Below are 27,378 nucleotides of genomic sequence, written 5' to 3'. Positions count from 1 at the left end.
TTTGGCCATGCAGGTGTTCTTACAACTACATGCTCTGAAGCCATTAAAACACACTGCCGCAGGTCCAGTAACAAGGGATCATGCCCTAGTCTAGAACAACTCTAGTTCATTACTAGAATTCCAAGACACGGTACAGCTAAAATAACTTCACTGCTAATATGACTAACAGACAGAGAGAGCTTAAGAATAGAGTAACTTATGATTAATTAGGGTAACATGATTTATGGGTTCTGTGGGTCTGACCCAAAGTCTTATGGTGCTATAGGAAACATTTTTTTTGAAGGAGCTTTAATCACGCCCCCGTTTTCCCCAAGCACATGCCACTTAGAGTCAGATTCTGATCACATGGACCTGAATCCTGCAAATGTTAGATTCTAGCCTAAATCCTTTGGGCTTTTTTGCTATAGGGGAATTCTTAAGGAAAACCCCAGGAACTCAGTGAAACAAGAACCTTGTACCATAGTTAGTCAGGATTAATAGCCCATAAAATAAATAATTTTTGATGTTATTATTTCTGCACATGTATAGCACTAATCATGCAAAATATTTAAGCAGCTTTTTAGCAGTCAGATCAACAGGGAAACTTGCATAATCTTAAGCGCCTGACAGGACTGGACCTTAAATGTCTCTAGATGCAATAATAAGTATGGAACAGATTCATTTTGTGCAGTATTTTCAGCACAAACTGCATCACAAAGTGTTAAATAATAAATAATAGCAGAGAGAAGTATACACAAGGGAGGAATGATATGATTTCAGAGGAGACTTGAAAGGGGATGTTGATGAGGTGAAGGTTTTAAGAATTAAATATTAAAAACCAAAAAGGCTGGTTTTGGCTGGGACTGATTGTTTTTCTCTGCTGAGAAATAAAGGGGCTTTCTAACCTACCTCCTGGACGAAGACGCAAGGCTTACTGTCAAACTGTTCGGTGGAATCATCACTGTACTTAGAGTCTATTTTTAAGAGAAGGCAAAGGATCGCAATTAGCTAACTACAGCCCTCTCCGGTTCCAAACGTCTGCTTTGTCCTCTGCCTCACCTTTCTGTTTATTTACCGCTTAACAACTTCACACGGAGTTGGCCGAAGTTCCTGAAGTGCGGCAGCAATACAGGCCCCGCGCAAGAGCAGGTGGGAGAGGGATGCCATCGCAGAGCCCCAGCACACCAGCCCCTCTGCCCCAGAGACAACAGTAGCCCGCAAGGCCGCGGCGAGGCTATCACAGACGTGCCCCCCGAGGAAAAGGGAAGCTGCTTTAAGCACTAGCCCACACTGTTAAACCACGCCATAATGGGCTTATTTCCTACATTTGGTGGCAGCATAGTATTCGGGATAATATTATCGCTACTTGCGCGGGTTACTGCCAAACCAAACGACGGAGATAAGAGGGTTAAATAACAGGGAGTGAATCACTAAAAAGTCTTTCCCAGAGTCAGTTCCCTGTTTGGGGGAAGTTATTTTAATTCTGTGTCTTGCAAACAACCCGCTGCCTCACGGTGTCCTCTGGAGCCAGCCTGACTGACATTATAACAAGATTTTTAAATAAATGATGTGCAGGGGCAGCTCATGTTTAGCAGACATAAACGCGGCCCCGCTCTGAAGCGTGCAGCACCAGTAAGGCTGTACCTGGGCACAGCGCGCCGGGGTGAGGGCAGCGCCCGCTCACGCCCATGGTGTAGCGGAGGTACGGCCCCATGGACACCGCTCCGCCGGGAGGACCTGCCTTCGCCTCACAGGTAAGCGAATCTCCGGGGAGCGCTAGCCTGTGAGGAGAGCAGTCACCGGGAGGAGCGCTCTACTTATCGGGAGAGTGGCGCCCTGCTCTCCTCCCTCGGGGCTGCCGCCGGCTCCCCCGAGGGCCCCATCTCGGCCTGGAGCCCGCGGCGCGGCTGTGCGGGGTTGAGGCCCCCCCCCGCCCTGCCCGGGCACCCAGGCCGGCGCGCGCTGGCCGTTGCGCCCCTCAGCGCGGCGCGCGCGGAGGGGAGGGGACGAGGAGGCGCTCCCGCGCTTTTGGAGACGCACCTGTGGGGAGCGCCCGCCTGGGCGGGAAGTCTCTTATGTAAGGGATGGCGGGGAGCGGGGCCGGCCCCGCGGCGGGGCTGAGGGGGCTGAGGTGGGGGCCGGCTCCGCGGCGGGGCTGACGGGCGGGGGAGAAGCCCCACAGAGGGGCTGCTCAGGAGGGAGAGGCCGCCGGCCCTTCAGAGGGACTGGGGGGAGGGGGCTTCGCAGAGGGGTGCTCGGGGGCGGGGGCAGGCCGGCGGGCAGCCGCCCGCGGGCGCCTCGGAGGACGGGCTGGGCTCGCCGGGCTGCCTCGCCCTCGCTCTCATCCGCACGCTGCCCGCCGAGGCGGATTTCCCCGTTGGCGGCAGCCCTTCCCCGCCGGCTGGATGCCGCGGCGAGTCCGTCCAGCCGCCCGCGCTCTGCCCCGGCAGCCGTCGCCTCCCGCGGGCTCGCCCGGCTCCGGGCGGGGCTCGGCGGGCGCCGTGGCCGGCTGAGGGAGTTGTTGCGAGAGACCGCGCCGGGCTCGGCGGGGGAGCGGAAGGTGGGTGCCCCCGGCGCCTGCACGCTGGCGCCAGGCGGCGCGGGGAGGCTCCTCGCTCGCCCTCTCTCCTCCTTCCCGCCCCTGCAGCGCCCTCGCCTCAGCCCTCCCGCCTCGTGGCCCCCTCCACGCCCCTCTCGCCAGCCCCGTCTCCCCAGCCCGCCGCGCAGCGCGGTGCCCCGCACTCCCGCCGCCACCTCCACCCCTCGGTACTCCTCCTCCTCCTCCTCCCGCGCGCTCCCTCTCCCGCGCACTCCACAAGTGCTGCGCGCTCGCTCCTCCGGAGCGGAGCGGAGCGGAGCGGCGACGGGCTGCGGACGCTGCCCGGGGGGCGGCGGCCCCCGCCCGGCCCGGCCCTGCCCGGCTCGGCCCGGCCCGGCCCGCGTGGGGCTGTCCGTGGTGCTGAAGGCGAGCGCGGGCTGAGAGGACTCCCGGCCCCTGACGGAGCCCCTTTATGTTCAGCTCCTGGCGCAGCGCAGCATCCAGCAGCTCGAGCGGCGGCGGCGGCGGCGGCGGCGGCAGCAGCAGCAGCAGCAGCAGCAGCATCGTTGAGCCGGGGCTGGGAGGCAGAATGGAGGGCTTTACTCGGCTGCTCTTCGGCTACTTGGTGGCGGACCTTCTCACACTGGTGTGTCGGGCTCAGGAGAAAGCTGGCCAGCAGCTGGGGAGCTTCGTTGTGCTCTCAGGAGGAAACCACTCCAGCCTTGGGGAACAGCTAGACCCCTCTGAGCCACCTCCCACCCCGGACTTCTGCAGGGGCTACTTTGACGTGATGGGGCAGTGGGACCCCCCCTTTAACTGCAGCTCGGGGGAGTTCATCTTCTGCTGCGGCACTTGTGGCTTCAGGTTTTGCTGCAAGTTCAAGAAGACAAGACTGGATCAAAGCACCTGCACAAACTACGAGACGCCGTTGTGGATGAACACTGGGAAGCCTCCTTCCCGCATAGACGACCCTCTGCATGACCCCACCAGGGATAAAACCAACCTCATTGTCTACATCATCTGTGGGGTTGTGGCAGTCATGGTGCTGGTGGGGATCTTCACCAAACTAGGGCTGGAGAAGGCACACAGACCCCAGCGGGAGCACATGTCCAGGTAAGGCTGAGTGCCAGGCAGCAGGGTCCCCTTCCCCCCTACCTCTCCCCCTGCCCCTAAAGAGGAGAGAGGAGCCCATGCGTCCCTGCTAAACAAACAACTCCTGCCAGGCAGGCTGCATTCCCCTGCAAGGTGACTGTGAGAGACCAACTTTGGCGAGCAGAGCTCCTGTGGTTCCCCAAGCCCCAGGTTATCAAAGTACATGCATATTGAGGAAGACTAGAAATAACTGTGGAGTTTGCACAGACAGTAGTCCATTTTTATCTGCAGTGTTTGACCCTCTCCCCAACAAGATCCAGCAAGTGTTCCCAGATATACTGTGCATGAATAGGAAAACCAAAAAATCCTGAAACCAGCAACACTGAATTACAGAAAGCCTGATGGGTTCCCTCTTCCAACTGTTTCAAAGCTTGGAAAATGTTTTTACTTCTCAACAGAAGGATGTAAACAAATGTCATCTCACCCTCCCTCTCCAGCTGCAAAATGGTTTTGGCAGGACCTTCCCTACACCCCCAACCCTTGCAAGTGTGTGAGCTATTTGTAAAATTTCTAAGCTGTGAAAATGAGCCAGGGTGGAAGGGAAGAGGGAGACTCAAAAAGGAAAAGATATTGTAGAATTTCTTAACATTTTTTTCAGTTACTGTTGAGAGGTAAAAAAATGGAATGTGAAAGTCTTGTCTCATCCATATATGTGTGTGTGTTATAATCTGTATCCACAGTGTAATGGCTGAGTTATATCAAAGGGAACCTCTCCCACCTAGAGTTTAGGCGTGCTGTGTACCGTCTACTCCAGATACTGGCTGCCTAGTGGTGGATAGGCAGGTGGGCAGCTCAGGACAGAGCCCAATGGCTTTAACAACATATTCCAAACCCAGATTGTCACAGCAGTTCAAAATCAAGGCATAACACGTTTGTCAAGTTTGCAGTCAGTCTGATTCTTTATGCTAATCCCAGGCACATGAAAGTAAAGCAGATGGGAGAAAGGCATTAAAAAAGGCAAACAGCGCCATTAAAGAGTCTAAATAGATTCCAGCATATTGGGCAACTTTAGCAATGAAATGCAATTGAAAGGATACTTTCTACTGGACGTGCAGTGTGGCAGAAAGCTTCCTCTTGCCCTGACTGGTAATGGTGTAGTTCACAATCTTTAAAGCTTAGATGAAGAGTCATCCTTTGAAAGATAGTCCAAGAGATCAACTCAACACCTGGAGCCTTATTTTTTACTGAAGTTTCTGCATGACTTTTTGATTAACTGCTTATCCTGAGATGAACAGGGCAAGCCATAAAAATACTCCTGCAAATGCATCACCAGTTCACTAGCAATTATTTGCTATTTATAAACTGGCTGATATGGATATGCTTTTACTACCGAGGAACAAAGGACATTGCAGAAATTTTAGTCAACTTAACATTGTGTGGCAGTGATACTTCTGCAAAGATGTTTTTTGTTGAGCAATTCTTTAGGCATTTTGAATATCCTCTACTACTAAATTGAGAAAAAGAATACATGGATTCCAATTTCTTTTTTTAAATCTTACTCTTAAACTACAGAGCTTGTTTGGAAAAAGCTCTCCCTTGCTTCAGCCTCTTTTCTGTAATGTCTTGCAGGCAAAAAGGCAGGGCTTGTAACAGTTACAAAAACCAGGACAGAGTGAAGTTGTAGCCATCCCTGCTTATATATGGCTTAAATAGGTCCTATTTCTACTAGTAGAAATATTTGCTATCTAAAGTACAGGTGTGAAGTATTCTGAAAGGATATTCTGTCTTAGTTTATGGAAATAGAATTATAGGGGATTGGGAAATCATTCTGAAATCCTTCAGTCATGTATGCATAAAGATTAGGTTTCTGAAGTGGTTCTTAGAAAAGGTCGTCTGTTACCCTGATTACTTAACAGTGTCTGAGATCTTGTGCTTTTCTTGCCATGAAAATGTTCAAGTCAGGATTATACAGAAACTTGGAAAGTCATGATCACATGGAAAAACAGTCACCCACTCAGTACACATAATAGCTAGTCATGTTCTGCAAAAGCAGCGCTATAGCTTTTTTTTTTTTTTTAAAAAAAAGTTCTCACACTCCTATTACAGCTGTGGGGTGGGTTTACCATTAATCTGAAAAGGAATTAGGTTTGTTAATCCCTTTGGCAATCTAAAAATCTGTTCATTGAGTGAAGAATTGAAGTACCCTCTTTGTCCTCAAATGTGTGTTTAACTAAAATATTCCATCCTAGCTCATTTTACAGTACTAATGTTCTGAAAAAAAGGCTGCAATGCTTAAGAAATAATTTATCTGTTTAAACAGTTAATAGTACCAACAATTAAAATAATACATAGCCTATATTCATATTCACCTTCTTCTATAACACTCATCACTACAATATCAAAAAAACAAAACCAAAAAGAACACTTTGTTTTTTTCTGTACTGAACCTTATCAATAAGCAAAAGTATAATGCACTGAGAGTGTTATGTAGGCCAAACCAAAAGTACTAAGTGTTACTCCATTTTGGCTGGCAGCAAGAAACACACAGAGGCTGATTTGTCATCTATTTCCTTAGCTAAGATTGTCTCGTTTCCCTTCCCTAGCCAATGGCTACATGAAACACTTGAATTCTCTTCATTCCTATGAAGAAATTCACCTATGGAAGGGATGGTACTTGTCAAAAAAGACAATGCATAATGTAAACTGATCTTTTTTTATGAGGACTGATTTTTTAAAAAAAGTGAACAGACTACAACTAGTGTAAATTATATATTTCCATTTTTGATATACTAAAAATATGAACAGAGACCTGACACATGGGAATTAGAACATTGACTTATAAATAGGAAGCAAAACTGTGCCACACTTATTAGTTCCTTGCATTATTTCATCTTGCAGTCAGTGGATCTGCTGTTGAAGTAAGACACTGGTGTGTGTAAGAGTGGTACAATGTTAATAAAGGAAACTTCACAGGCTTGGTGAGCGTAGTTTCTATACACTTGCCTTTCGTTACATTTTGTTTACTGCTATACCAAAACAAACCAAGAACACTCCATTAATTTCACTGAATTTTCCTGAAATATTTGACAATGAAGGCAATGTATTTATTTAGTGAAAACAACCCATAGGAAAAAATCTCTATTGGGCAAGTCCTTTTAGGAAAAGAGAGTCAAAATTTGTCCTTTTTTAGAGAGCTTGTTAGTTCCTTTTGTTTTGAGAAAAAAGGCTAAGTGTGGCACTGTTGACATTTTCTTTCTTGTTAGATCAGTGCTTTTCAGTAAAACACTCTTACTGTTGGCATGGAACTGTAAATCTGGAAGATGAAAATGGAGAGGGGAGTACAGTATTAACTCTACATGGCATATTTCGCTTTAGACACCATATGATAATGTTTTGTTTATATCATTCTCCTTGTTTTTCAATTTGTCACTTGACATTAAAAGGAGATAAAGGTTCCCTTCAGCTACAGTGTCCAAGAACTAAGCAGTAATAGTCGTAGCCAAACAGAGTAACTCTTCCTTTACCCTCCTGCTTTCTAAGAGGATAAGGGAATAAGATGGTGTATGTTATCAGATATGGCAAAGGGAATGAATGTGGCAGTATTATGCCTAAAAGGACACATAATTTATCTGCCTCCTGAAGCAGACCTAGAAGCTCTGTTAGGCATAGGAGGGCAGCATGTTCTTGCTGCTTAACGCTACATCAGTGGGACTTCCAGGCTCCATCAATTAAAGCGGAGAATCCTCTCTCGAAAATGAGTAGAAAAGGGAAAAGCTTTACATCTGTTTCATGGAGGAGATTTTTCTGTAAATAAAACCACACCTTTGTCTTCTTCCCTAATCCTTGTGGAGAATGTGCAAACAAACCAAGAACTGAAAGGACAATATTTACAATCATGCTTGTACACTATAGCTCCTGGTTTTTTGAAGCAGTGCTTCTGACAGTGTTAGCAGCCTTCCAACTACTGTGAACCATTTGAGCTCTTCTTTCTTCCTTCACAATGTGCTGATCTCATGAGTTAAGTCTTTTGTTGATCATTCAAAAGGCATGTAGCTGGGGCCAAAAATAGTCTGACTTGCCAAAATCCCGAATCCTATGTGTGAAATTATTTCCCTTATGGGTTTTGACCCAGTTTTGGAGGCAAAATATGACAAATGACCTTTCATGAAATAACCTGTGTTTCAGCTTCTTCAAGCTTGTACCCATAAGGGAAATGCCTGGCTCCACATGCTTTATAACACCTGAAAATAGTATTACATACCCAAGGAGAAAAATCTTATGGCAGGAGAAATGCAGAAGTTCTGTGATACTTGGATAGTTCTGGGCCATGAACTCCTATGCAGGTAACATTTCTCCACTTTGTAATACTGCAATCAGTATCAAAATACAGGACCTAATGATATTGCTACCTGATTAGAAGGGTATCTTGTATTTTGCATTTCCTTAAAAAAATCATTCAGTATAGCAAAGGTGTAGATAAAGACCCTCTATGTATATATAATTTTTCAGTGGAACCCATTCTAACAATTTCTTCAGATAATGAACAAAATCTATATGATAATATTCAGGTGAGACAAATGCATGAAGGTATTATAACAGTCTGTTGGCCTATGTGGAATTTTTCAAAGCAAATGTCTATTCAAGGATTTTGTCACATACTGGGGCACAAACCTCCCTTTATCCATTTCATTATATGGGCAAATCCCTAAAAGAACGAAATGCAGGTACAGCACTTCCTTTGTACTTCAGTGGTACAAGCTGCTACACATTTTTAACTCTCCCTGACATCAGTGGAAGATAAGGACAAGCTCTTTGTTATATGAGCTATTCTGCCCTGAGAAGATTGTACAACTTTGGCTAACACAGTATAAACATAGGTGCTGTGTTGTTAAAAATAGAACTTGATGGTGACTGGTTCCTTTTTTCTTAATATAGTGGGAGTTGGACAGCTAATTTCTTAAAACCTCTTTGAAAAAAATGACCCTAAAATGGTAGAAAACTTAGCTGGCATTTTTACAGACAGGCAGTAGTTAATCTGCTATCATATGGGGTGTTACTTAAAGTCTACAGTGAACAATATTTACCATCAGATTAAGGGCAATGGGGAAAGCATTCTGGAAACCCGCTCTCACAAAGTTGGGAAATACTAATCTGTGTATTACGAGATCTCACAGTTTTAACTCCCACACTGAAGTTAGGAACTTTCACTTGCTTTTCTTCCCTTCCCAGAGATGCGTCCAGCTGCCTCTGGAATTAGAATTAATATTCATGTCAATAATTTTCTTTGTATAGAGATGTATTTGCATAAATTGACTAGATACTAATTGTTTTAGTCCCCACTTATTTTAAACTACGTTTTGCAATATAATGCTTCCCTTTTGCATCATTTTCTACACACCTTTATGAGATCTCTGCTATTGAATTTTTATTGTTCTGCTATGTAGGCCATCTCTGCTATTTCTGCTGTATAAGCATTGCTTCAAATGGGAGCATTGCTCTGATACCATTAGTCATTTGGTTACCGTCTTCTGACTTTTTACAGTATCAACAGAGTATTCTGTAACACGTTGATCACAACTGTAACTAATACTTTAATAACATAATGCTAGCCATAAACACAACGAAACATCAGTATCATTCAGCTGTGTTCCAAAGCAACATTCCTGCAATCTGAAAGCAAGATCCAGCTCAGGATTCCTCTCTGCCTGTAACTTAAATGAAGTTACTTTTAAATATTAAAAAGTACAGTGCTTCTTGATCAAGAAATCATCATGACACAGAAGTACAGTGGAGGAGCTAGATGGCACTTGCCATGGCTCTCACCAGTGAATGTGCTTATTTTTATGTATTTATTAGTTTATAAACTAGTCTTTCTTGATGCAGTATCTGGGACACTGTATATAATTTTGCAGAAAATTAAACTAAACTGGGCGCAGTGCCCAGAAAATGCATCCATTCCCTTAAAAAAATAGCTCAAGGGGTCTAAAAGTTAAAACTAGTAAAACAAAAAGGAGGCAAATAATGGTCAGTAATGCATTGACCTGAATAGAAAAGACTTTCACTGAACACTGAAGACACTGGTAACACATACCATAGCTTTCCTTTGCCTAAGGCAGCAGTTTCTGCAGGTGGGCCAATTATTTTGTACAACACAGTAATTCAGCAGGTAGCTATATGGCGTATACCTAAGGGCTAATCCTGCTCCTACAGAAGTCAATGGTAAAAATCCACAGCCCGGAATCACAGACAGAGTTAGATGTTGCCATACTGAGAGTTTCAGAGCTTAAAACTTAGTCACTAACTCTGGATCCAGAGGGCTGGTACAGGTGTGTATGCTTATCTGTATGCCTAAGAATGGACTTATACTCAGCAGGACGCTTGGCAGGGAAACCAGTCCTCAGAAAATACACCAGAGCGGGTTGAATCTGTCTCTCTTTCAGATATAGTTACTGCCTGCAGCTCTGCAGAAAAAGTCCATAACCAACATCAGGTTGGGCCTGGCCTAACTGTTAGGAATCCTTTTGCTTGCTCCCTCTTTGCTAGCATAAAGCTTTCATCCTGTTTCTGACCTGGCTTCAAAGCAGCAAGGAGTGTTCCTGTGCAAGCTTTGCTCCATCTTAATGACTAGGGCACTCATAGAAGTTAGAAAAGACATTTTTGATCTCCCCTTCTGGATGGGAAAAGCTTAATCCCTGATCATGAAGAGTGCTATGTCTACTGGATTTCTACATTAAAATCATGTGACCTTTCAACTTTGGTGGCATTTTTGAATGAAAATGGCCAAGACCACTGTGTTGTGTGGTACACTGCAAATGCATGTGTGAGAATTTACTTTGACAGGCCCTGCTGGTAATCTAGGTGTGGAGATAACTAGTTTGTGAAGCTATAGACAGGGGCTAGGTGCTGAGGTGCTCAGCTTAACCAAGATGGCAGTGTTAATGAGCACATGCAATGGCAGAACTCTACAAGTCTCAACAAGCTTAAATTATGTTCCTACAAAGCCAAGACAGCTAAAGAACTTAATGTGTTTCTGTCTATTGCTGCTAGCACGCTGTCTAAGACAACCTAAAAAGAGCCTTAGGTGCGAAGTCTGACAATGAATCTGATTCCCTGGTTTTGCTGTGAATAGAGCAGGTTTCTCCAGCAGACATTATAACAGACTGCATCTCAAACTAAAAAAACCCTGGAATATATTGGTAATGCCTTATAGATTTTGCAGGTTCATTCTGATTTTGTTTGGTTTTCAGGGCTCTTGCTGATGTTATGCGACCTCAAGGTCCTTGTACAACAGATCATATGGAAAGAGATCTAAACATTGTAGTACATGTGCAACATTATGAAAATATGGAGACGAGACCTCCTCCAAATAATTTACGTAAGTTGCATTATAACTTTATCAATATCTGGAATGCTGGCACTAAAATGAGCACTATGAAACAAATATTGCTGGATGTCAAATGAGGATCAACAGTACATGGGTTCTTGCAAATTAGAACTATTCTTTATTTCAGAAGTAGAAATATTTAGGCTTTCCTAGTGCAAATAGTGCAACACTAAGAGAAAGCCATTTTGAATAGAAACATTAGTTATTATATTTATTTTTAATTAGTTGTCCTGGTTGATTAATATTGGTTTTGCATCTTTGTCTCATTCTACCTGGTGTTTTTGCTCAGCTCATCAAGCTATGCCTTATTCAATGATTTGTTATACCAAAATACAAGTAGTTAAGCTTACAGCAAGATTTAACAAGATGTTTCATAGGGCTGTAACATCCAATAAGAAAGTGGTCTGATTAGGCTGTTATATCATCTCCACTAGTAAAACAGTTAAATACTTTCCTGGAGAGCATCAAGTTGTATGTGGTTTTTACTTTCTCTTTTTTTTTTCTCTCTAAGGGAAAGGCGAGAGGAAGATTATTATTTTAAGTTTGAAATAATATTTTTATTCTGTATCTGCTATTACATGTTTATGTTATTGAAGGCAAGGAAAACATGCACCTTGGAGCTTCAGAGGAAATATGGTGACATTTCAAGTGGTTCTGAAGTCCTAGGAACTTATTTCTCGGTCTTGTATTAGACCACAGTACAGATCTTTCTCATGTTGATTTTCCTTTTGTGATGAACAGTTCCACTGCAACTTTAATTTGGATACATATTTATGTATTTTATATTCATCCATATCTTAAATATATATACATACGTGAATATATATACATGCATACAAATTATAGATAATATATTTACAAATTCAAGTTCAATATATTTATAAAATAAAAGGGTATCATTCAGGAAGGTTTAGATTGTTAGGCAGTGGGTGGCTTTATGCTGTGTGGTAGATCAATGTAGATGTAGATGTGTGTTTTACTGCAAATACACTTTTACTGGTATTTGGATTTTGAAACATTCAAAGTATATGCATTAGTCTTTTCCTTATCTTTCTGTAACTATAGAAAGCAGAAAAATTTGCTTATATTTGGACAAAGAATGAATTTTATTTGGACTGCATTGTGCAGTTACTGTGAGATTTTACTGCTTTCTTTTGGGGGGGAGGGTATAAAAACAATGGGAGAAAGAGCAGATTCATATGCTGCATGCACTCCTGATGCTTGCTTTGTGGTAGAGGCTGACTGCAATTTCTTATGTGCATCGTTACAGAGTAACAGGAGAGAATTAAAGCTGTGACCTCTAATAAAGTTACCACATATAGTGAAGTGTGACACCTAATCTGCCTGCACTGCTCTCCAGCAAAGTACTTCTACCCGGTCCTGTGCAGTTCTACACTGCAGAGGGGGAAGTACATACATACTGCAGCATTACGTCCCTAATTGTATAAAAACACACCACTTCTGCAGGGGAACTTATGTTTCTGTCTCAATCAAAGGTGCTCTAGCCCCCTGGAGCTGAGGTGGTGAACTGCTGAAGGTTTAAGGAGGATGGGAGTATGCACTATATCTCTCTTTGCTCTGTGTATTAGCTCTTTGCTGATCTCTGATCCTTCCTGTGACCATGTTTTCAAGAAGGAAGATGCCAAATGGTAATGCAGTTAGGGTACAATCCTTATTTTCTTTTGTATGTGAAATGTTTATTCAGAATCCCCGTTAATGAAGGAACCAGAAAGTAAAGAGATTCTTACTGCATTGATTGTATCTAGATTTTTTGTAATCATCACACTGAGATATTTTGCTTAAAACTCTTTGTATAATACAATATATGACATAACACAGCAGGTCTTTAAACTCATTGTTTCTTGGCTTTGAATTCAGATTTAAGCCTCGCTTCTATAAACTCATGCATATAAATGCAACTCAGAGCCACATAGTTACTGCATCAAGGAAGAAAAAGAAAGATACATTTAATAATAGCTTAGGATCTTGGCTTATGATGGCTCTGTACCACCTCTGTCTCAGGATTTGACCCTCTGGCACAGATGGAGGAATGATATGTGAAACAGCTTTTGCACCACTGCAATTTACAACATAGAAACACTACTGCTAGTTTGGAGCTATCTTAATCCATTGGGTAATGAATAGGGGCAGTCCCAAGACTGCTTCACATGCAGCTCAGGCATTCCTTCTACAGATGGAAACCTCAGAAGCAAGCAACTAAGATGGTAGCTGTTTCAGTCTTTAAGCAACTTTATGGATTAAGTCAATCATTTTAGATTGTTCAATGCAGACCTTCAAGTAGTGAAATTACTCAATGCATTCTATAACCGATACTACATACATTTGCTTCATAGCAAGTAGATCATTATTCTGTATTTGTTGCCATTATATTCCCTCATAAACTCATCTAACACATGACTAAATGACCCACTAGAATTAGCCAGAATGTCACAAATTATTAAAGTCTGTTGAGAGCATGTGCATTTATGGTGCAGAAAAAAATCTTTATAAAGAAAAATTATTAAGACATATTTTCCAAGCCCAGCATGTTAGTAATCTGAAATTTTATAGTGGAGTTCTGAAACTCTAGAAGAGTGGATATTACTTGCAGAAACTTTGGCAGTGCAGCATTACCTACTACTAGTCCTGGAAAAGTGACTGGCTTTTTTTGGTATTTTTACAAGCAAATAAACCAGACTGAATTACAGCTTTCGTAAAAATTCTCTTCTAGATCTTTACTTATACAGAGGAAATGAAATAGTACAAAATTATAGCATCAGACACTTTGATATGTATTTTTTAAGTTTTCTTTTCTAAGTTACCACTTTCTATCTACTAGTCATCCCAAAATGAGACTTAAAAATTTGAAACTGATATACTTCTCATATTGGTCCATAGATATGAAGAGGGCAGGAGGAATTTCTTAGCCATGATGTACCCCTTCCATATTGTGCCTTTCAGAATACTGAAGAGGAGCTACTGAAGGCCAAACATTATTTAAAAATGTTCTAAGTTGAATGTTCATTTGCTGTTTCTGCCCTCTTGAAAACATTTTGCTGATGCTGCCAACCTGTTCTGAAAGTGTTTTATTAAGGGAAGCTCTGTCAAAATGACAAACTTCACATGATCTCTGACACTGAAAATGAGTGTGTTTTTGTTTCTGGTCTGTTTGTTACCAAAGGACAAAGAATTTCGAAGCCGCCTGCAGCTAGCACAGCTATTTGCCAAAACTAGCTGTCCAATGGAAGGCCAAAAGTAGAGATCTCTTTTCAGCGTCTTGCAGTTTACTCAGTTTCTTGTCCCTTCTTTTCTGATACTCAGAAAGGAACAGACATATTGGAGGTTCTGGATAAACATAGGTTTTTTTCTTTGCCCATGTGAATCCAGACAACCTAGATGCTTTTTAGTAACAGCTATTTTGTTCTTAGTGGTTGTTAGTTGTCAAAATTTTCTTCCAGTACTGTGATTTACTTAAGATTACTTTTCCATTATTTCCCTTCATTCATAAACATTAGAATGTAGTGGTGCTTTGTCAACAAGCAGCAGCTATCTACCAAGAATCATAGCATTCAAGTTTTCTAACAGGAAATGTTCAATAAAATAAAATAGAAAAGAGGACATTTAAAGGTTATGTTAAAAACATAAAATCAAAAGCAAACCTTCCTGCAGAATTTGAGTTCTTTTGTTCATCTCTGACTTTCATGAATCTTAAGAAAGCAGCAGCATTCAAGATTTTCTTTTTTCTTCTTTTTTTTTCTTTCTACTTATTGTGTTAGAAGTGAACAATTTATTTAACTTGTTGGGATTATAACACTGGTGCAGTGGGAGTTAAGAGGCTTTGCAGCTACATCCTCATTTCTAAAACTTGATTACTGCGATTATTTCTAATTCATAATCTATGATAGCAGAGTGAAACAAATACTTAAGTTAGTGCAATCCACAGTCACTTTTCCTAATGATCAGTGAAAGCTCTGTTACTCTCTCCTCAATAACAGCTAGCCTTGCATTAGTTTATTTAAAGCATTTATGCAGACTCCAAAGATAAAGGTGACTTTAAAGGGAAGCCAATTCTACATTATGGAGGTTTTAAGATGAAAAATGCTAGTTTTTAGTTAGTTTGACATGTATGGATTATTTCTTCATTTTAACATTAAAAAAAATAAGTGAATTGTAAATACACCATTCAAAGACGGAAGTGTTGCACTGTATCAAAAGGCCAATTTTAATACTGGCCAAGGATTTGCAGCACATGTGATTAAAATGACTTTTTCTGTTCTTAAATATATGCAAGGGAATAATGTGTTTGTGGCTGCATTTGATTGTCAGTTGTCCTGGATACTTACTAACTACAAATGCTAAAACAAAGCTAAGACATTTCTTTAACTGGTGCCTTATGATAAGTTAACTTTTGTTATTTCTTTGTTTCTACGTTGAGACAGTAAGCATTTAAATAGTAACGTATTTTTTGAAGTTCTCGCGTATTAGAAGCATTCTGTATTGCGTATTCCTGTGCTTTCCCCCATTTCTGCAAATAGAAGCTCAGCCTCTGTTTTCTAGTGAGAGAAACTGTCACTAGTTTGACACTCTGAAAATACAGTTAGAATTTGCAAGAATTTTTTGCAGCCTCTTTCATCCTAGTGAATATACTTTTTGTTGTTGAATACAGTGGTCTTTGGCAAACTAATTATTTTTATGTTTAACATCCATAAACATGCTTATATCAGATGATTCATTGTGTTGCATTGCCTAAATATAATTCCTACTGTTGCTCATTGGCAATAAGCATACAGGAATATTAAGAAAATTTAGTAAAGAGAAGTACTATTTTTTGAAATGCAGAGCTCTTGAAGTGTATAAAACATGGTAACTAATTTACTTACGCAGTAACAGTTGGACAATGAATTGCATAATATTGAAGAAGTAGTCATTAAGAATGTGTAGGTATTACTGTAACAATATGCTTCTGGTGGCAGAAGCCTTGAAACTCTAGCAAAACCCTTGTTCAGACAGAGGGGTGCAAAATCCAGAGGACTGAGCAAATAACTGTATGTTTGGCCTCATTGGTATCTAGGTTGTTTGACTACAGTAAAATGCTTTTTTTAGGCCTGGCTATATGTGCGGGTCTAGCCCAGAGGCATTGGACTATGTTCTTCATAAACTTTAATTGGCTGTTCACCTCTTACTTAGAACGACAGGGTTCCAGCCATGTTTTATGAGTGAAAAGATGGACAACGCTAATAAGTTTTCAGCCAAGAAAAAGATAGTTTTAGCACAGTGACAGAAGGAGAAGTGAAGAAGTACTGCTGATGGAGTACTCCGAAACAGTGAAGAATGAGGGAGAATAAAATGGCTAGCTTAATTGGAGGATGTACTTAGTTTGCCAGAAACTACAGTGTTATGACAGAGGGCAGGGACTGTAGTCAGTAAGTATTGGGAATTTGTTTCCATTTGAAGTCTTAGTCTTCACTGCCAGTATGCAAAATCTCATTTTACTGGAGTTTCTATGATCTATCCAGGAAGCACCTTAACACTATTAAAAAAAAAAAATCTGATAATTTAGATTAAATTCCTGAGGTAAAAGCTAGTAGACTTAAGTTAACCCTGGTGGAGGGCTACTTACTACATTTTGGTTGTAATACACAACAAAGAGGACAAATTCCACATTTAAATTATACACTTTACAAAACTAATCATCCAAGAAAAAGCCCACACTACCATCACCAGCCATGTGAAAAGAAATACTGCATTTTTAAAATATAATTTCTGTTTGAGGTTAAAAGCTGCAAGCTGCTTTGTCACAGCTGTCTTGAGACCACTTTTTAAACTACTTGAAATTAATTTCTAGATACCGACTTCAACTGAAATTATGCTACCAGTAGAACTTCAAAGCATTAACAAATTGGTGATAGAATTTTTGTTAATATTCTTACAGCTATAGTAATGCATTCCAGAGCTCCAAAGCTTCCATGCTGGAAACAAAATCTTCCATATAAACTTAAGAGTCTGGAGATGCATTTCTCTTGCAACTCAGTCAGTCACTGTAAGACAGTAATGTTTAATCAGTTCTGAATGTGTGTTTAGACTCACAATCATTAATATAAAAAATGTTTCTAATTTACATTCAGATTTTAATTCAGATGCATGATGCTGATTTATAAGAAGATGCTATGAAACTTCTTGAAATACCAATAAGTATTTCCAAGGAAGTTAATTACAACCTGAGAATGAGAGCTGCTGAGTTTGTTTAGGAAAGAGAAAAAGTAAAACAAATGAAGTATCTCATTTGTCATTGACTGTTGTACATTTCATCAGTTAATTTTTTTGGAAAACAGGATGATTTTGAAAATGTTAATATATATCATACACAATAGCTTTTTATTTATAACTACAGAAGTCTTCATGAAGTATAGTATGTCAGAACTCTAGCAATGTTCCTACCATACAATTAATTCCATGACTTTGGAATGATCCTGTTGGCTTATAGCAAGCAAAATAGTAAACACAAAATTTTGCATGAACAAGGACTGGGGGATTGCATCCTGGGTCTATAATCAAATAAAATTGTGAACTCAACATCATTATGTATGTTCAGTGGGTCCCTTCTTTATTCTAAAATATTTCTTGTTAGATACGATCTTATTGGAAACTCTATGAGAATGTTATGCATCCTACCTGCAATTTTAGTCAGTGGGATATGTTTTGAACTATGTTGGGTAGGTCTTCATAAGCTCTGCTCCATATAACCATTTCCATTAGGACTGAACAATGAAGTTTTCACTCTATCTTTCTTCATTTATTGTACAATGAGAACAATTAGATTAGATTACTGCCTTGCATCCTATCATTTACTTCTAGTCAGCTTTTAATTCAGATAAATTTGACATATCTTAATAAAGATATTCATCAACATAAAATGTATTTGGGAGAAATACAGTTAATCACTGACATTATCCTTTAGCAGCAATAATTAACATTATGGTAATAAAAATTATTTAGAATATATTTTTACACCTTATAATGTAGTTTATAAGGCTGAATAATTATTTAATAAAATAAAAATTATTGTCATGACAGAAGAAAGCATTGCTGTACTAGACTATTATATAGGCAGCTTTGAGTCACACAACAGCAGACTTGAAAAGCACATATAAAGGATGAGACTAATTTTGCTGTCATGCGGGTGCAGATTAAAATACTTCGAAATGTTGTCCAATAGTACAGGGATGTATTTACCATATACAAGATGAAAAGTTCAGTATCTAAATGTGGTTTGGCTTTGGAAAACAGTTATGCATTTCCCTTTAATTCCACTTTTATTTTTGTGCTATCAGCATAATTATTTAATAAGGGTTTAGTTCCAAAGGTGTTTGTTATTAGAAATTGCTATGTCCTGTCATCAAATACTCATCTGAAAACAAAGGCAATGCTTAGAAGAATAAGCATCCTCTACTGTTTTGGCATTTTGCAATCTAAGTTTTACTTACTACATTTTATTAATGAGGTGCTATACCTATTAAATACTACTCAATTTAATATCTAAAATTGTATTTTATCTTTGGACAGGCACACTGAATAATAGTATTCTCAATGTTGAATAACTTCCAGTGCAAAATATTCCCACCGTTAACCACAACTTTCAGCAAGATCAATCATGAATGCTTCATGGCTGTTGCAATATTTCATGTCACTAGGATTCTTAATGTCAAAAACTGGTATAGGAAACAATGCCAAACTAATAGGAATCAAGTCTTGGAAAAATAAAAAAACCCCCAACAACACAACCTTTTTATGATTGTATTCTGCTAGGTTTTAGCTCCTTAAAATGAAGAGGATAGAGACTGAGATACCTTTTCTTTTTTTTTTTAATATAGCATGAGTCACCTCATTGAAAGGCAAAGAAAAAGTACCTTTTGCTTTCACTGTTGGTTTGCCAACAGACAAACTACACTTGCCTTTTCCATGCCAAAATAATATCGTTTTTAACTGTTGACTTACAGCTTAATCATCTCCCTGAATCCATTAACTCCTACCCTCATATTTTGTCTTAAAAATCATAGATTTGTAACAGAAATTATAAAAACATAAATTCATTAATACATCAGTTTCTGTCCATGCATTCAGGCGCAAGCATTGACTATTGCTGATATAACCCATACATCCAGAGCTAAACATACAAATTTTTTATCACTCTGGTTGTATGAAACTTTGGTACTATATTTTAGATGTTAAATGCTCTTATCAGAAATTTAACATTCTGTAAAATTACTTCCCTCTTCATTTTTTAATCAGTCATACCAGCTTTGCCAAGCAGAATCAGTACAGTGGTTAGAAAATAAAGTAGAAGAGGTTGGCTGCATACATTAAAAAGCTTATGAATACACATCCCAGTATTATGAGGCAATTGTGATATGCTATTCAGTGAGAGATATTTTCACGAATTTCAATCTACAGTTTCAATCATAAATGATTTTCAGTACCTTTGTTCTATATTCTCTGCTTTACATCGTAACTTTCCTTGAAATGTACACATTGGCTCTGACTCCAGTTTTATTATCATAAGATAAAGTCAAGAAGGGAACAGAGTGTGTTTAATATTTATGAAATAGCTTTGTTGTTGATTTTTATAATAGAAAAAAAGTTGAAAAAATCTCTGGAACCATGATAAAAAACTATACTGATAATCATTCCCAGATGATTACAATGTGGGGTTTAATGTTTTCCTAGGTATACAAATAAATTAAATCTTTGATTTTTGGTTACCACATTTAAATAGCTTTTCAGAACCCTTCAGTAATATTTTTTTGTTTTTAACTCGTACATTTAAGAAACATGTCTGTGCACCCAAGCTTAAGGCTATAACTATACTTCTGAATCTGTAATGAATTTGTAACATAATCCAAAATAATCGAATTTTCCTTTACCATCCACTCCTTACCAATTAAAGGAAACGCACATTTGATAAACATTTATACGCACGCACGAGCATACACAAAAGAGAGTGTGCATGACAAAATTTGGACGCTATTGGAGTTAGCGATTTGTTTAGCTGGAAGTGTCCACAATAAACTGCCTCAAACAGAGATCTGTTTTTTACCCTGAAAACTTTGTTCTCACTGTGTTAGGTCGCCTTTTACACTCTACAGCACTAGCCAGGAAAAAAACCCCAGCCTTTCCCATGTAGATAGGTGCTCTTCCAGGGCTAATATGATCATTCCCTAGCACTCTTGAAGTGCTTTATTGTTTTCTCTTAACATATTCTCCATGCATACTGAACCTTGTGCTTCCTATTGCTGTCTCTTCTGCTGCCTGTAACAAGCTGGTCCTCTATGACTACAAACACTGTTTGATGATGCTGCTTTTTATTTCAGAAAGTCTGTGGTCAGACATTGTGGACATCATATGAAAAAAATACCACAACATAGAAAAGTATGGCAAATGTCTACTAGCATTTCGTCTTATCAACGGGGCACTGAAGATTAACTACTTTCAGCCATAAATTACAAAATGGTAGTGGATGCGATTCAGAGGTGGGGGTAGGCACCGTCTGTGAGCCTTGTAACAAAAGTAGGATTTTGACAGTGCTTACAGTAGTGGCTAGTTTAAGCCAATTAGATGAAATTCTGATTGGTCAAAAATCATAGTAAAGCATTCACCATCTTTAATGGCTCAAGGATTTTACCCAGGGCCACTACAACTCACTTAGGACCTCGTATATATCTTGTTGAGGGGAATTATGTTTTTGTTATTAATCTTGAATAAGGAAAGAGATAAAGGGATATGCAGGAAGTTTATCCTAGGGCTTCACAAAAAACCATGACACAGCTTAGAGAATTCAGTTTTGGAGAAGGAAAAATGCATGTTCATTGCCAAGAGTAATGAAAGCTATTTAGGGGAAGTGCAGTGAAAACTATCAAATAATTTACCAAATTAAACCCTCCTGAGAAGTGTTTTGAGAAGCCAGAAGTAGTTTCCAGCTAGATGTACTTTCCATTTTTGTTCTGATTTCAGGAAAGTTTGGAAGTCTGCAAACGAGGAAAATGTCCGTGCCCTTGGCATACAGGAGAAAGGGAACCTTTCATGCTCTTCTTCCACACTCCTCCCCTTTGGCAGCACAGCTGCTGTAGTTGAACAACTGTTGTCACCCCCAGTATGCAGAACAGGCCTCTTGGAGGGCTTGTGCGGATACTGAATTCTCAACCACCAAACCCTGGCACAAAATAGAATTGCAGGTGGCAGCTTTCACTTATGTAAATGGTCTAAAATTTCTCTGGAACCTTACGTGAGTAGAGAACTGAGCACAGTGGAGATTTGTTTCACTGAAGCCCTTCCAAATATGGAGGGATCCGAGTCAGCACGTTTGCAAGGGGGTAGTTGGCCAAGAACAGACGAACTGGTCTGCTAGTCTGGCCAGGTGGGTTTGGCCTAGGTAATACAATATGCTTATATCATTCAAAAGCAAATTAATAGATGAATTCTTGAGCATCCCTGTGGTAAAAAGAATGAGGCCTACCGACAATATTTTATAAACAGCTTCCAAAAAGGAAAAGTAGTCCTTTCAGAATCATTCTCATCCAGCAGTTAAACTAAGGAAGTTGATGGTGATTTATATATTTTTGCTCTTTCTTTTATACATCTGAAGGGCCTGAAGGAGTTGCTGTGCAACATGCTCTCAGCAATTCCTACTGGGGTCTGGACTAAGAATTAGGAATGCGATCTTTTTCCTAAAAGCTTTGCTCTACCTCATCAGATGAGTAACTCTAGTTTAAAGAATATGTTTTGCATTTATAATAATGAATTAAACTATTTCTAATTTTTCCAAAGCTGGAAGGTTGGAGAACTACATTTCTCCTATAGTAATCCAGATTCTTGTTAAAGTTCCAAGTTAATTTCTGAACATCCAGCGGTACTGTGAAGAAACATTCTTTGTCTTTTGTCAAAAACAAACCTGACCACCATTTCAATTAGAAGACTTTCAAGTTTCTAGTCATAGCTCTGTAGTTAAATTGCCATTAAATGCTTTACTTAGTTAACTGAACTCCTATGAGGATTTTTAAGCAAAATAATTTACGTTTATAATTGATTAATTCTTTCCCATAATCTCAACACTTTATTTTTCTTTGGTTCTTGCTTTTCCTTTCTTAAGGACCTCCACTTAAGAAAAGAGGTCTGTGAAAAGGAATAGTTTCTCTTGGAAATAATTGGCCCCAGCAAAGATCTTCAAGGAACCATAGAAAATCAGAAGAAAAGCATGCACATCTGCAGAAGGTTTTTGCATAAATGTTTAACTAGAATAAAGATCTCTTTAAGAGTTATAATTCACTTTTAGAGCAAAATTAACTTTTAACGGCCATCTCCTTATTCTCTAGTATGTGTCTGGGGTTTATCTTGTGTCTGCAAGTTCTTGCATCGAAGTCAGTAAACCAAAATTTTGCCTTGGGAGCCCAATATACTATTGCTTAACCATGCAAAGGTATGATTGTGATGATAGAGAGGCCAGGGGCTAAGCCTGGATAAAAATGTTTGTAGCAAAAGCAGTAACAATTACCAGAAACTTCTGAATCTTGAAGAATATTAAAAGTAAAATTATTTATGCCTCTTTGAAGATGCCCACATTTTAGCAGATATATTATAGAGGATAAGTATATAAAATACAATTTATATTATTAGGGTAGCTTTTTCTCTGACTTGTTCATTATATTAGTAATTTAATGCACCCACGTAAGAATTACCTAACTCACTAATTCTTTTTCTGACTGTGATCCTCAGAGATCTTTTATAGAGAGGTCTAAATAAGTATAGGCAAATAAATTAGGCTTATTTCATCTCAGAGTAAGCCAATTACAATAGAGAAAAAAACACCAGTGCTGCAGGATTCTTTTCAAGTGCATACAAATTACACACTTTATAGTATAATGATCTTGCATTGTCATAATCTAGCATTTTAGACCCATTAACATTTACTTGGGAAAATCTGGTTTGAAATATTTATTTGCAAGCTACACCTTATTTCCTAGGTGACACTGTTTCCACCATTTCTACAAATACAGAGACATAGATGAAGATGTCTCTGGAACCAGAGACACAGAGCTAGAGTTATGCTGCAAAGTGTGAATCACCTATCTGCTCTATGCATAGGAAAAGATTTTCAGATTTTGTAAGCGTCAAAATCACCCAAACATTTTTAGAAAGGAAGACAAGTGGTCCATGAAAATCTGGCTCTGTAACTTAGTGCTTTACTCTGCTGAATTGTCCACTGGAATAACACTAGTGTTCCCCTTTTCTCTTTGCCACCTCTCATGTCTATTCATCAGGAAGAGGAAAGATAGTGCTTCTCCACTCCAACCCCTCTGCATCTCAATAACCCATATGCAGTACCTCAGGTTCCTCTTGCATTTCTTGATTTTGTCTGGACAAAGAATAATATTCTCTGGATTTTCAGAGTTATCCATTCTGGTATACATATACTGACTGATCAGCAAACAGAACAAACCAAGCAAACGACTGCAGAGTTTGTACTTCAGCCTTTTGTCTCCATTCAGCCATTTGTTTTCCTAACAGCTGTAGAACCGTCTCATCCTTGAGATCTCAATAACACCAAAAGGGGCAAATGGATTAAAAGTTACTAGAGGGAGTAACAGATAGCTAGACAAAAAAAAATTACATTAGCCTTGTTCTCTTTTAAGAACAATAAATCTAGAGTTATTTACTGAGTGCAATAAAATGCTACAGGGCATTGTTAGCACAAAATTTGGATCCATAAATCAAATAAGTATTGAGATGCTGCTCTGAGAGTCTGTAATCATCAAATAGGGAGATCTAGTTATCAAAGGTTGGGAATGCCAGGAAAATGAGAAAAGAAGGATAGAACAATCTATGGCACATACCCTTCCCTGTGGATCAAAGAAGTTATCTATCAGGATGATGCCTGGTTTGTAGTTTCTAAATTAATTGTATAGGAAAGTCTGAAGGGAGTCAGGATATGTCAGAAGATCAGATCATAGAGGAAAATATAAGCTCAAAACCTGGCAGATGATTTATTAATTGCTAATTATTCTTATTTCTACTTTACATGATATTAAGTGTATGCTAGAAGCTTCCAAGTGGAAAATCCACACAATAGTTAATGCAGTTCAAAAGCATCATTAGTTGTCCTTTATGGCTTGCAACACTTTAGGGAAAGAAGATACTGCACAGCTTCAAGGATGGAAAGTCAATGGTGTTAAGCAGTCTGAGGCTAAGTAGCAGATTACAAAGGGAGAAGTCCTAAGTGCATATTTCCCTGTGTGAAATCTGTGTATGTAGAAGTGGATTTACTTTCCCCATATACCTGTAGCCTATATAGAGTTCGAGATCAGTGCACCCTGGAAGTTGGTGAGCATGAGTGAGTAACTTTAAGAATACTCTTCTCATATAGTTACTGACAAGTCTCAAAGGAATTGACAGAAAAATAATTTTATCTTAATTACCATTCCAGTAGATTAAAACTAGGACATTTGCATAGTCCAACATCACAGGTGTGACTGAATCCTGGCAGTCAGTATGTCAAGATCAATACTCTAACATCTGAAGAATCCTGTTGAAATATTCTCACAGTAACTTACAGTCACAGATTTCACTAGATTTGACCTGTGTGAGATAATTGCAAGTGGTATGCAGACTGCTTGCTCTGCCTTGTGGACTTGATACCAGTGACAGCTCTTATCTCTGTCATTCTCACCAGCTTTCCTCTGATTAAGACATGGAGTGCTTTTTTACATCATACACAGGACTAAAACAGGTACACGCTTCCTCTTGCATTGAAACAGTTCCTGACACACCCTCCATAAAAAAATGGTGAGGCCTTACAGCTGGAGCTATGTCCATATAAAGCAAACCTCAGCTTTTTTTCAGTCTGACTGCCTGCAAGCTGAGTGCCTATGAGCATCAGATTATCTTTGCGCTTCACATTGTAGAAAGGTGTTGCAGAAGCCAGTGCAGAGCTAGCTGTGGTCCAGCAATACAACATTATCATATTTATGGTTAGATACATACAGCTGGATAGCATAGATTGCTGCTGCCACTGCTGTCTGAAGTTGTATCCACTGCTATCACTACCAGTCAGAGCAAACTAGGTTGGGCAAACTACAGTATAAAAGATCAGCAAGCCTGGCAGATCCAATTCACGAATGAGGATCAGCATAGCCTTAACATAAAGAAATGCCAGATGAAAAGGTAACTTGCTCAGAGCGGATGTATTGAACGTATGGGATGAGAGAAGCTGTCAAAGGAAGATGACAATGAAGAGCCTCACTTCACAAGGAAGATGTCAGAAAGCACACAGAAAGAGTGGGTTCGATTGAAAATGCTCCAGAGATTCTTTTTTTCAAAAAGGATTCAAAATTTCAGAACTAGGTAGTGTGTAACACCTGGAGCTGCCTACATAGCTCACTGAGCTTTCAGAACAGAGAGCTGTGTCTGCAAAACAGTCATTACCCCCATGGCTAAATTTACCTGGACTGACCGTTTGGCACTGTATCAACTTCACTCATTTGGTAGATGTTTGGATGATAACCTTATTATATTTTTCTTCTTAAGCCACAGATAAATAATATCAGAAAATGAATAAGCAAAAATGAGCCTGAAAACCAAACTCATTTTACAACGATAGTAATAATAACTTAATGATTTACCCAGCTGTGACTCAAAAGCAGGCCAGGCAAAGTCTCATTCTCTGCACCCTGAGGAGTATCTAGTGGATGATACCACTATTTCAGCTCAATCTCTCTCTCTCACTTGATCTTTTTCTCGGCCATCAAAGCTTTTCTTGGCTTCATGTCTGTGATCCTGCTTTTCTATGCCTGACAGTTATAATGAAGATATGCCACCGTTAGTGACAAGGCAAGTATTCTAGAAAAATACTGCCAGAATAGATGAAATGAAATAGCTAATACCTGACATTGGTTTCTGGAAGTGATTGCCAATATGTAAATTTATGTCATGCTCTGTAACTTATAGAAAAAAACCATATTTGTTTAAAGGTCATTATTAATTAAAAAAATCAGTGAAAACACTTATAAATGCATGGAAGAGAATAACTCACTGTTAAAGTGTCATTGCAGCATAAGGATCCATAAAGGTGATATGGGAAAAGACAGCATACGTTTATCTCAGTTTCAACACCAATCCTAGCTGAAAAAGTGTTATGAATTTTTAAAAGCTTGAAGTTGTGCTACTTAGCTTAGAATAAACCAATGTGCAGTTTTTAAACAAATAACTGTGTTTTCTTACATGCTTTAGCATTCTTATCGCTTCAGGATACTGCAACTCTATGTATGTTCTACAATGAAATATGACGTTCCTCTTTTCTCTCCATCAAATTTCTGAATTTCGGCCACTTAGGTACAGAGTATGTGTAAGCTGCCACAGTATACATAGCAACATACATTAATACATATACCCCCCACAAGTGCTATGTAATATATAATATGTATAGCACATTATATTCTCAGTGCACCATTGACATTGGATCAAAACAGTAAATGGAGAGTAACATAATGCTTTTTTTTTCCTCAGCTGTGTAAGCAATCCTCATTTTGCTATTGCCTCACCTTTAAGTGTTAGCAGGGGAAGAACCTGTTTGTTATTAATACACCTTTATATTAATATATAAACAAAAAGTGCCTTCTGAGAGATGCATTTTCTAATATTATGCATAGTTACTATTACAAGATTCCCATTGCACATTCTGATGCAAACAAATGTGTTTTAGCAGCAGCAGTGTGATCTTTTCACCCATTATTTACAATGCTCTATAATTATGGTAACTATTAACTCTACAGGCACAGAAAAGTCAAGAAATTTTTGTCTTCGGATCTTAGGAATTAGTGCAAAATAATGTGAAAGTTACAATAGCATACTGATCCTGATATAAAACTGGGGAAAGTCAGGTATTGTCTTTCATTGTCTTTGACAGTCTTTGAATTCCATCCACTATGTTTTAAATAAATACACTTGAGATGCGACAGTATAATTTGTATCAGCATAATACTATAATAATTTCAGAAATATAATACAATAAACACTATTATTGTTTACATAATCAAGATATTCCCATCTCATAATCCAAGGATGCTTGTAACAATCTGTTGTATCACTTACATTAACATTATTACCTACCCTGGGTACACTGAGATGTAATTTAAAACAGAAACAACAGAGTATTGGGGATAAGGAAATGCTGATCAAAACCTTAAGGATTTCTAGAGGTCACAAACATCCTGGCAGTCTGCCAGGATCACAGTTGCTGACTAGAGAACACTTTTCCATTTTCCCTGCAACTCCAGGTTAACAGTTATTAAAATAAACACTTCGAAAAAATTAAGAATTGGTACTAATCAGAAGCTCA

At 39.3% G+C, this 27,378-nt stretch overlaps 1 protein-coding gene across 1 annotated transcript in view; it reads left to right on the top strand.

The window, feature by feature from the left end:
• The first annotated feature begins 1,505 nt into the window (after nt 1–1,505).
• The window catches only part of SHISA9 (shisa family member 9), a 197,036-nt gene continuing 171,163 nt past the window's right edge, over nt 1,506–27,378 (top strand). Inside the window, exons 1-3 of the mRNA XM_069809974.1 lie at nt 1,506–1,733; nt 2,999–3,631; nt 10,858–10,985. Of these exons, the coding sequence (XP_069666075.1) occupies nt 1,564–1,733; nt 2,999–3,631; nt 10,858–10,985 (931 nt within the window). The 5' untranslated portion in view covers nt 1,506–1,563. The remainder of the gene's footprint in view (nt 1,734–2,998; nt 3,632–10,857; nt 10,986–27,378) is intronic.

Source organism: Haliaeetus albicilla, chromosome 22, assembly GCF_947461875.1.
Source record: "Haliaeetus albicilla chromosome 22, bHalAlb1.1, whole genome shotgun sequence".
NCBI classification, from domain to species: domain Eukaryota; kingdom Metazoa; phylum Chordata; class Aves; order Accipitriformes; family Accipitridae; genus Haliaeetus; species Haliaeetus albicilla.
Note: the sequence above shows the minus strand (reverse complement) of the source record. Positions and strands in the feature narration are given on the sequence as shown.